Below are 12153 nucleotides of genomic sequence, written 5' to 3'. Positions count from 1 at the left end.
GAGTTGAGTATCAGACACCTTCCCCCTTATCTCCATGCTCAACAGCAATACTGCTTTCAATAGAAATTGTCAGTTATTAGGGTACTTGGAACATGGGCAGCTTGAACATGAGTGACCACTTCTCCATGGATGACACACAGATGGCCAGTAGGCCCATGAAAAGATGTTCATCATCACTTATCATCAGAGAAATGGAAATCAAAACAACAAAGAGATACCGCCTCACACGTGTGAGAATAGCTGCCATCCAAAGAACAGGAAACAAGTGCTGGAGAGGATGTGAGAGAAGGTAGAGGATGTGGAGAAGCCATTGTGGAAAGCACTAGGGAGGTACCTCAAGAGATTCCAAACTGAGATTTCATATGATTCAGTTATCTCATTTCTGGATTATTACCTAAAAAGAGAGCTTCCATATGACCCAGCAATTCCACTCCTAGGAATCTACCCAAAGGACACAAAAACATTAATTCAAAAGGGCACCTGCACCTCTATGTTTACTGCAGCACTATTTACAATAGGTAAGATATGGAAACAATCCAGATGCCTCAAAACAGATGACTGGATCAAGAAGATGTGGTACATAATGGTACATGATGGAATATTACTTAGCATTCAAAAAAGATAAACTCATGCCATTCACAGTAACATGAATGGAGCTGGAAGGGATTATGCTCAGTGAAATAAATCAGAAAGAAAAAGATAAACATCAGATGGTTTCACTTATAGGAGGAATGAAGGGGAACAATATAAGGGACCAGGAAAAAATAATTATAATAAATTAAAACCCAAAATTAACAGGCAACTATTAATCAGAAACACTCTGCAGGGGAGGGAGAGGGATCACAACAGGGGGGGGGAATATGATCTTACACAAGGGATTATGGTGATGGTGCACGGGTGAATTGGTGGTGGGAATTTTACAGGGACTACACCAGAGAGGAGAAAGCATGCATTGTACAAAAAGGAAGAATGATGTAAAATATAAATAAAATATAATTATAAATTCTAAATAAAAAATAAAAGTGAAAAACAAACAAAAACACAGAAACATGAATTTGAAGAGATCTATGCACCCCCATGTTTATTACAGCATTATTTACAACAGCCAAGAACTGAAAACAACCTAAGTGCCCATCAGCAGATGAGTGGATAGAGATGACATGGTGTACGTACACGATGGAATGTTATTCAGCTACAAAAAGGATGAAAACCTGCCATTGGCAACAACACGGATGGACCTAGGGGGGCATTATGCCCAGTGAGATAAGTCAGAAAGAAAAAGATAAACACCGTATGATTTCACTCACATGTGGTATATAGAGAACACAAATAAATGAACTAGATAAAACAAAAATACACTTTTGGGCTATAAGACCAATAAGTTATTACCAGAAGTGAAGGAGGAAAGGGGATGGGTACAAGGACCAGAGGTGTGGTGAAGCTGGAATTGCACTTTTCTTGGTGACTGTAATGGAGTAGATGTACCCGATGAATCTTAGTGATACAAACATGAAATTTATAGGATGTCATAAAGCAATGGTATTTCAATTAAAAAACACAAATTCAGGGCCTCCCCGGTGGCGCAGCGGTTGAGCGCTGGGTTGCGAAGCTGCCCGCAGCCTCTGCAGCGCTGGTTCGATCCCGGGCTGCTCCCCGGCCACCGGAGGAGGGTCCCACATGGCACAACAGACCTCTCCTGCCGCCCGCTGCTCCCCTCAGCAGTGTACTTCGGTCCTTCTGCCTGCTCTGCTCCCTGCTCTGGCTCTGGTGAATTCTCTCACCCTCCCACACCTCTGACTGTACCCAGTGCATGTATAAATAAATAAATAAATCTTTAAAAACAAACAAAAAACATGGGAAACTTAAAAAAAAAAGACCACAAATTCATTTTAAGAAGTGAGTGATGATAGCTGATACCTCCTGTGTGCCACCTTTGCTGCTCTCAGCCTCAAGGGTTATTCTACATCACTGCGGTGACCGTCTCTGCATGACCTCCTCTGTCCTCTTGTACTTGTGCCCTTGGACCTGCACGACGTGCCTCTCACCTCTGACCTCGGTGCTTCCCTGGTGATGCTGAAGCCCAGGGTGCCACTTGACCTCTCCATGTGTACAGCCTGGAGGTGGAGGCCGGTTAGTGCCCCGTGCATGGGACTCGTGAACATGGGGGCATGGAGGCTGATAGAACATTCTTCACTTCTCCCCTCCAGGTGGACCATCCCAAGGCCAGTCTATATGTCTTCTTGGAGAAGAGTCCCGAGGAAATCAAGCAGCCAGTTGCAATGGCAGTGGGGCACAGGGGGGGAGACATGACATTCTCTCCTTGGTCCTCCCTTCCTCACTGCCTCACCTCCTTATTCCTCACCCTTGCTCCCTAGGATTGCACCCTAAGAAGTAAGCTCATGTCAAAGACTCTTTTGTTTTGATCCAGGGAAACCGGAATGACAGAATGATTTTTTTTTTAATAATAAATTTTATTTTTATATTCCCCATACAATTTCAACCCCTCCATTCTGACCCCAATCCCTCCCCTCCCTCCCCTCACCCCACAAAAAGTGTCTCTGGTTCATAATTTTTGTTGATTTTCACTTTCTTCTAGTTATTCAATTTCCTGGTCCCTTATTTAAGTTTTCTAGATTCCTGCTATGAGTGAGACCATCCGGTATTTTTCTTTTTCTTTCTGGTTTATTTCGCTGAGCATGACCCCTTCCAGCACCATCCATGTTGCTGCAAATGGCATGTGTTTATCTTTTTTGATTGCTGAGTAATATTCCATGGTGTCTATGGACCACATCTTCTTGATCCAGTCATCTATTTTTGGACATTTGGGTTGTTTCCAAAGCTTAGCTATTGTAAATAGTGCTGCTATAAACATAGGGGTGCAGGTGCTCTTTGGAATTGATGTTTCTGTGTCCTTTGGGTAAATACCTAGGATTGGAATTGCTGGATCCTATGGAAGCTCTATGTTTAGTAGGTCCAGAAATCTCCACACAGCTCTCCATAGTGGTTGGACCAGTTTGCACTCCCACCAACAGTGCAGAAGAGTTCCTTTTTCTCCACACCCTCGCCTACATTTGTTGTTGCTAGTTTTTTTGATATGTGCCATTCTCACTGGTGTAAGATGGTATCTCATGGTAGTTTTGATTTGCATTTCCCTGATGACAAGTGATGTTGAACATTTTTTCATATGCCTGTTGGCCATTTGCATTTCCTCTTCAGAGAAGTTTCTTTTTAGCTCTTCTGCCCATTTTTGGACTGGATTATTTTCTTTGTTGTTGTTGAGTCTCATCAGCTCTTTGCAGATTTTTGTGATCAGTCCTTTATCATTAGTGTTGGGTGCAAAAATGTTCTCCCAGTTGGTGGGGTTTCTCTTTGTTTTTGTTATTGTCTCTTTTGCTGTGCAGAAGCTCTTTAATTTGATGTAGTCCCAGTTGTTTATCTTTGCCTTCACTATCACTGCTTTGGGTGATGTGTCTGTAAAGATGTCTTTGATGTGCAAATCCCGTAGTGTTTCACCTATATTTCCTTCTATGTATTTTATGGTTTCAGGTCTTATGTCTAGTTCTTTAATCCATTTTGAGTTGATTTTTGTGTATGGTATGAGGTAGTGGTCAAGCTTCATTCTTTTGCATGTAGCGACCCAGTTTTCCCAGCACCATTTATTGAACAAACTTTCTTTGCTCCAATGCATAGTGTTTGCTCCTTTGTCAAAGATTAGTTGATCATAAATCTGTGGGTTTATTTCTGGATTTTCTATTCGATTCCATTGGTCTGTATGTCTGTTCTTGTTCCAATACCATGCAGTTTTGATGATTATGGCTTTGTAGTATAGTTTGAAGTCTGGGAGTGTGATTCCTCCATTCCCTTTTTTTTTTTTTTCAGGAGAGCTTTGGCTATTCAGGGTTTTTTGTGATTCCATATGAATTTCATCAATAATTGTTCTATTTCTTTGAAGAATGACATTGAAATTTTGATTGGAATAGCATTGAATCGGTATATTGCTTTTGCTAGGATGGCCATTTTAATAATGTTTATTCTTCCAATCCTTGAGCAGGGGATGTCTTTCCATTTCTTTGTGTCTTCTTCAATTTCTTTTAACAGTGTTTTATAGTTTTCTTTGTATAGGTCCTTTACCTCTTTTGTTAGATTTATGCCCAAATATTTGATTTTTTTTGTTTTGATAATAAAAGGGATGGTTTTTTTTATTTCTTCGTCTTCAGATTTATTGTTTGTGTATAGGAAGGCTACTGACTTTTGCATGTTGATTTTGTATCCTGCCACTTTACTGAACTGATTGATGAGTTGAATTAGTTTTTCTGTGGAGTTTTTGGGGTTCTCTATGTATATTATCATATCATCTGCAAATAGTGATAGTTTGACTTCTTCTTTTCCTATTTGGATTCCTTTGATGTCTTTCTATTGTCTTATTGCTCTGGCTAGGACTTCCAGTATTATATTGAAAAGCAGTGGTGAGAGTGGACATCCTTGTCTTGTTCCAGATCTTAATGGAATTGCTTTCAGCTTTTCACCATTGAGGATGATACTGGCTGTTGGCTTGTCGTATATGGCCTTTATGATGTTGAGGTATGTTCCTTGTATCCCAAGAATTTCAAGGGCTTTTATCATGAATGGGTGTTGCACTTTGTCGAAAGCTTTCTCAGCATCTATTGATATTATCATATGGTTTTTATATTTCTTTTTGTTGATGTGTTGGATAACGTTGATTGATTTTCGGATGTTAAACCATCCTTGTGTCCCTGGAATGAATCCTACTTGGTCGTGGTGAATTATCTTATGGATGCATTGTTGGATTCTGATAGCTAAAATTTTATTGAGGATTTTTGCATCAGTGTTCATTAGGGAGATTGGCCTGTAGTTTTCCTTTTTTGTGTTGTCCTTATTCGGTTTTGGTATTAGTGTAATGTTGGCTTCATAGAACGTGTTTGGTATTGTCTCTTCCTTCTCAATTTTTTGGAAGAGTTTGTGAAGGATAGGCACCAATACATCTCTGAATGTTTGGTAGAATTCATTTGTAAATCCATCAGGTCCTGGGCTTTTGTTTTTGGGGAGGTTTTTGATTACCATTTCAATTTCGCTGCTTGTAATTGGTCTGTTTAGGTGTTCTATTTCTTCTTTATCTAGCTTTGGGTGATTGTAGAGTTGTAGGAATTTGTCCATCTCCTCTAGATTGTTGAACTTGTTTCCATATAACTGTTCATAGTAGTTACTGATTATTCTTTTGATTTCTGCTGTGTCCGTTGTGATTTCTCCTCTTTCATTTATGATCCTGTTTATTTGTGCTTTCTCCCTTTTTTCCTTTGTGAGCCTGGCTAGGGGTTTGGAATGACAGAATGATTTTGTGGTTTGGGAGTATATTGTGGATTTTTAAGTGCCAGATCTAAAATTTCTAACATTTTGCATAGGCCAGAGCCCACTCATGTAACAAGCAGCTCATGTTCCTTACTGAAACTTCTGGAAATACTGGAGCAAATCAACTATTGCCAAGTGGACAGTGGAACCAGCTTGAGCTTTAACCTTTGCTACCAATGATCCACAAAGTGTATGACCTAAAAGGATGGTACTTCGTGCTTTTAATTTATTTTTTAACGATTTATTTATTTATTCATTCAAGCACTGGATACAGTCAGAAGTGCGGGAGGGTGAGAGAATTCACCAGAGCCAGAGCGGGGAGCAGAACAGGCAGACTGACGAAGTACACTGCTGAGGGGAGCAGCGGGCGGCAGGAGAGGTCTGTGCACCATGTGGGGCCCTCCCCCCACAGCTGGGGATCTAATGGGCACTGCAGAGGCTGCGGGCAGCTTCACAGCCCAGCGCTCAACCACTGCGCCACCAGGAGGCCCTTAATTTATTTTTTAGAGACCTTTCTCCTCACTAAAGTTGATCAGGTCTCTGGTTCTTCTCATGTCACTAGCTGTCATTTTGTTGGTACAAAGCAGTTCTAAAATGTCCAGCCAAATCAAATACCCCTTTAGAAAGAGTTCCGTCAGCAGGAGATTGTGATTAGCTAGCCTGGGTAGTGGAGCTGCGGCCTGGCTTGGTCCAGGGAAGGCTCAGTGGGAAAGCATCACCTCAGGGTGCTTCCCCCCTTCTGATTTTGTGTCTTGGGCTAAGTCATCAGCCCTCTCCAGCATGTTCCCCCTTGTCATTGCTCTTCACGTGGCTGCTGCTGTTGCTCTCCAGGGTGGTTTACACACGTTGTGGGAGATACTGCACCCTCAGATGTAGGCCCTACACTTATGCTATGCAGACATAGCATGATAGCACAGGGAATTCCGGAGACGAAGTCCTGTGGTCCAGGAGCTAAGGAAGTGTTCCCGGACTGTATCCCTGCTATAGTCACTGATGTGAAAACCAAAGCTTGGACAAAAGGTTTTCTGTTTAGCAGGTTTACTGCAGAACATGCTGTTATTCTGTTAGACTCAAGATGCTTTCTTCTCTGCACTCCATAGAAATACAGTCAATAAGACAGTAATGTCTGTGATGTGTTAACAAATGAAACAAAAAGTGTTTATGTGCTTGTAATTACTGTTTTTTCTTTATGTGCTTGTAATTATCATTTTTCCTTTGGAAGCGCCAGGAGTGGTGAGTTCTTGCAGGCCTTGATCTGTCTGAAAAGGATTCAGGTGTGATGTGTAGCGGGGGACACGCATCGTCTTTATTCCAGCCAAAGGGCTACAATGTCAATTAGTGTCATTCTTCACATTAGGCGGCCCTGGATATTTGCATCTCTCTCCCCTGGAGAGGAGCCTGATGAGCAAGGGAAAAGGAAAACAACCAAGTCTTCACGATGTAAATGTCCGCTCCCTTCCCCGTGGACGGACAGGGTGAGGCAGGGTACTGGGAACGTCCCCCAAGTGCTCTACCTGGCAGCTCCAGAGGTCGGTCTGTAGTTGAGTTTGAAGCAGCAACTGATCAGTTTGTGCCGTGCTTTTGCGTCCTCTTCTCTAGTGGCTAAGAGCTTTCGGGGAGGGTTCCCACTTTGTTTCTGAACTGAACTGAGAGGATTTTTCTTTTTTCTTTGTTTTTCAATGGTGTTACTGATTTTTTGTTGTTGTTGTTGCGATGACCTTGTTTACAACACTGTACGGGGTATAGCTTTCTGCCTCTTCAGGTGGATGTCACCATACCACATGCGCTACTGAGGCACCCACAGCCCTCCACCTTAGTCCATTGGGTCCCCTTCGCACTTTGCTCCCCACCACACCTCCCCTCTGGTAGCTTTGATTCTAGTCAGATTTTCAGGGTTGGTTTGGTTTAGTTCTCTCAGCTGATTTGTTTGGTTTCTCTATAGTCCACACAGGAGTGAAATCATCAGGCATTTGTCTTTCTCCTGACTGACTTAGCTGAGCACAGTCCCTGTGAAAGAAATTTCTGGACCTTGATCAGAAGGGCAGGGGATGGGAGGGATCAGTAGACCCTGGAGCCCAGGGGCGGTGGCCAGCAACTTGCGACTGCAGGGCAAGCCCCAGATGGTGCCGGTTGTCGGGGGAGCACTGTTGCTGTGCGGGCTGTGGCCTCTCATGCATGACAAGGCCTGTTAGAGATGCTTTGTGCTTATATTTACCTTCCTCAAGGCTCCGCTTCTCTGCTCAAGGGTGTGTGTTTTTGAACTAAAGACATCTGGGAACATCATGCCAACACTATGTCCAGTGGTACTTTAGTACACCGTTCCCTTCATTCTTTTTTTTTTTAAGATTTATTTATTTTATGTAAGAGCTGGGGTACAGGCCAGAGGTGCGGGAGGGTGAGAGGATTCACCAGAGACAGAGCAGGGAGCAGAACAGGCAGAAGGACCGAAATACACTGCTGAGGGGAGCAGCGGGCACGCAGGAGAGATCTGCTGCGCCATGTGGGATTCTTGCCGGCCTGCCGGGATCAAACCCGCGCTGCAGAGGCTGCGGACAGCTTCACAGTGCTGCGCTCAACCACCTGCGCCTCCGGGGAGGCCCTGTTCCTTTCATTCTTAACTGAGATGAATTAAGTTATTCATTACTCAGCTCCAATAGTTATATGATTTAAGCTGATAATGAGCAATGACCCCCAAATTTCCATCGGTTTCCCTAATAGCAGGGCCACATTATCTAGGCAAGTGTGAACCGGACATGCTAACGTTTGTGACGAAAGCAGGGCTGCGGACAGGTTGAACCAGGCACACCCCCACGGGAAAGGTAACAGAGCTGTTGGTTTGTGCTCACACCGGGAAACCTGAGGGGTGGGAGCCCAAAGCTGGTCTACCAGTTCATCCACCTGCATTCACTCACTTTTTTCTTTGTAAATGTTTCTCCTTCCACCTTACCCTTTTCTGCTATTTTTTATCTTGAGATCTCAGAGGAAGAGGACTGGTGGGTTTCTGCACAACGTCACAGGTGGCTTTTACTTCTCTCAGTGGGACAAGTGCAGCTGCTGTGTCTCTTTTTGATTTAGGCCTTTTTCATCTGCGTGGTAGGTGGGTTGCCATACGGCCTTCATAGAGTCCTGCAGTTGTCTACTCTTTGCCCTTCCTCATGGAGCGTGTGGGGTTAAATTCTTTCTGTGGAGTTGCCTTCTAGCCTTCTGGAGTGTCAGGGTAGAAAACTGATGGGTCATTAGCACAGCGTACTTTTCCAATCCCCATGCCTCACATCCAGAGAAATCAACAAGTAGGCAAAGGACTTTGGGGGCCATGCCTCTCACAGCCAAAGCCTCAAGAAACAATATGCTAGGCTGTGAGAAGAAAAGGCACATGGCAAGCCTGGGTTTGCTGTGCCCGTGGACTCAGTATAGCCACATGTGGGAAGGGGCTCTGATTTGTGTCAATACATCTGAGGTATGAAACAGTCCGTGTGTGTGTGGGGAAGTGCCTGCTACGTGGGTGAGCTGGCCTGGCGTCCCTGACTGCCGTTGTTTCTTTCCCTTCAGTGTTGTGGATTGTAGTTAGAAACATGAGTTTTGGTCAAACTGCAGATCAAGACTTGGCTCAGCTGTTTCCTGCCTCTGTGATTTGTAGCTGTTGGAGCTACTGTGTTCTCAGCTGCATGGGAGGGGGTAACGATGGGCAGGACTGCTCTCGATTGTGTTGACGAGTGAAAAGTAAAGCGAGGAGACATCATTATCATCATGCAGTACTGGCTACCAAAAGTTAATTGTGCTCTTGTGCTAGTTTCTTAAACTACCCTGGAAACGCCCACTCAGATAGAGCGAGTGTTTCTAAGTCCGTGTTCTGTACACGGAATTTTATTCTGCCTTTAGGAAAAGGAAAATCCTGCCATTTGCAACAACATGGATGAACGTGGAGGACATTATGCAAAAATGACATACTCCCGTCACAGAAGGACACACGCTACCTGATGGCACTTACACGAGGTGTCTGTAATAGTCAGACACGAAGAAGAGAGCACAGGTGTGCTTGCCAGGGGTTGGGGGAAGGTGGGGTGTGACTGTTCAGCAGCTATAAAGTCAGTCACATGAGATGAGCAAGTTGGAGAACTGTGCTGCACAGCCTCATGCCTTGAATTACCAACACTGCCTCCTACATGGCAAGATTTGCGAAGAGGGCAGATGTCAGGTTCAGTGCTGTTCTTTGCCACAACAAAATGTATGTGTTTTCAAGAGAAAACTGATGATAGATACTTCATTCCCCAGTTTCATCTGGGCTCAAGGGAAACTTCGGGCCATAGGTCATCCCAAGCCCATTACTTACCTAATTCACAGTTCTTTCCTTCGAATCCCTCTTGACACCAACATTCGTAGGAATTAATGTCATCCTTGCATATGCCGCCATTTAAACATGGATTGGACTCACACTGATCTCCATCTTGAAAACAGGGTGAGAAGTCCAATTTTTTATGTGAACTGCTTCGCGTTCCCAGTCCTCCCTGCACAGACTCATGGGGCGGGGCACCTGACTTTAGGGTCAGAGCAGGACTCCTGACCAGCTGTCTATGGAAGGCCCCTGTCTTCCTGAGCTTCTTAGAGCAACTGAAATGATGATTCATAGGCCAGTGTTGTCCTAGGCAGTTGCCTTGAAGAAGCTCTGCTCATAGTTTATGCCCCCCAAGGGAGAGGAAAGAGAACGTCAGAGCACCGAAGTGAACGGCCTGAGCATAGGGTGAGGAGGGGTTCCAGTTCTTTTTTATAGAATGATGGTGGAGTTCATTCTTGAGCCAGCCGTATGCCCTGTGTGTGAGCTAAAGCCTATACTCGTGCCTCTCCAGCACACACCGAGCTCCCTAAAATCTGGTATGTCCACTCAAGAATCAGACAGGGAGCCATGGTAACCTCCTTGTGTCATCAGTTCACTTTTGAGTGTATATGCAGCCATGGTCAAAACAATAGAAAAGATGCCAGAAACATGTGTTACTGCTTAAAGATATTCTACTGCCTGTGAGGGAGGGTCTAAATGGTCAAGGTCAAGTAATGAACAACTTTCAGTGCAAAGAATGAAAGAAGGTTCTGGAATGGAGCCATATTTATGTACTTATCTATCCATTGGCTGTGTTTCCATTCTACCTTTCCTGAAGTTTCTACATCTACAGAGTTGTCGAGTGCCTTTGAAGACATCGCTGGTAAGCAGACAGGGTGTCTGCGGGGACTAGGTAAGAGGGGAAGGCTCAGGAGAAGGGAACCTTTCAGTCTGGATTTTATGGCTCTGCCTCGATGCCAACTTCTAAGGAAGCTTCAGGAGAAAAGGATGCAGAAAACTTAAATAAGGGACCAGGAAAATGAATAACTATAAGAAAGTGAAAATCAAAATCAACAAAAAACTATGAACCAGAGACACTTTTAGGGGGGCGGGGGCGGGAGGGGAGGGATTGGGGTCAGAATGGGGGGGCTGCAATTGTATGGGGAATATAACAATAAAATTTATAAAAAAAAATAAAAAATAAAAAAAGTGATGATAAATTAAAAAAAAAAAAAAGAAAAGAAAAGGATGCAGAGAAACAGAACAGAGACTGCTCCGGGCTTTGTGCCGAGACAAGCGGACCTATCGGAAAAGGATGGGACCTAGATGGGGAAGACTCACTATAGGAGAAACGGAAGAGTAACAGGTAAAGATGACAAGAAGAAAAGACTGACAGAAAGGAAATTTCAGAGACATTGTGAGTTTCAGGCTTCAGACTTCAGAGTGAATCTCCCTGCCTATTCCGGGGTGTGCTGGGGTGCAGCTGCCGTGTTGTCAGGGACTGTGCCCTGGTCCCACTGATTCAGAGACTAATAGCCCGTTCTCAAGATTAGTCCCTCTCTGGAAAATGAGCTTGCTGTCAAAATTAGACCTTGTCCCCTCTGCCCCTTGATCCAATGTGCTTTTGCACAAATACTTTAATTTGTTCCAATTCTATGAAAACAAAATGCGTTATCTCTGGTTTATTATTATTGATGTTCAGAACTGGTCTAAAAAATGAGCTACATTTGCACTTTATATTATAGACCAATGGATCTGAATTATTTAGGATGTTTCACTGAAAGGGTCTGGGCTCGCAGCCAGCTACACAGCAACTCATTTGCTGAGACATATCTTTAAAATGAGTGTCATTTTCTCCTGCATTTAGTCCTCCTCTGGGCACTTGTCTGTGTATACTTCGGGCTGAGGCAAAGCCACAGATATTAGGGGTCAAAGACAACAAGGGACAAGGCCTTGCCAAGCGACAGAGTCCAGTTTATGGCCACATGGTAGATGGTTAGGTAGATGGTTAATGAATAACTGCCTTTAGATTGGAAGGCCTGGAGGGGGAATGGTGAAAGCCAGGGCTGGGGCCTGAGAGAACTTGGGTGCTCTTCTGGGCTCCATGACTGCCCTTTGGGAAGTCCCTTAACCTCTCTAAGCCCCAGTTTCCTCCTTTGTAAAATGAGGTTAAGAATGCTTTGCCCACAGGGTTGGTGTGAGGGTTAAACGGAACAGGCAGTCTTGTTAACTAAAAAGTGCTTGGCAGATGCCAGTCAATGTGGTTGGACAACATTTCTCCTTCAGCCAGGCTCTTTATGTGGCGAACTGATGGTGGAGAGCAGGACAGGAATGAGGGCCTTTGGCCTGCTATGTCTGAATCTGTACAATGAGCCATGGCAGAGGCTGCTTTTGGGGGGTAGGAATGCTAACTGTCAGTGAAAGAGGCAGGACCTTGTTTTGCTTTCGTTTTATTTGTTGGTTGCCAGAGCAGT

General features: G+C 44.1%; 1 protein-coding gene across 1 annotated transcript in view; it reads right to left on the bottom strand.

Annotated features, from left to right (window-relative positions):
- The window catches only part of F9 (coagulation factor IX), a gene marked incomplete at its 3' end in the record, with an annotated part of 32484 nt that overhangs the window by 13202 nt on the left and 7129 nt on the right, over nucleotides 1-12153 (bottom strand). Inside the window, exon 4 of the mRNA XM_084258854.1 lies at nucleotides 9698-9811. Within this exon, the coding sequence (XP_084114980.1) occupies nucleotides 9698-9811 (114 nt within the window). The remainder of the gene's footprint in view (nucleotides 1-9697; nucleotides 9812-12153) is intronic.

Source organism: Talpa europaea, assembly GCF_964194135.1.
Source record: "Talpa europaea genome assembly, chromosome: X".
Taxonomy (NCBI): Eukaryota; Metazoa; Chordata; class Mammalia; order Eulipotyphla; family Talpidae; genus Talpa; species Talpa europaea.
This window is presented reverse-complemented; position numbering and strand designations above follow the sequence as displayed.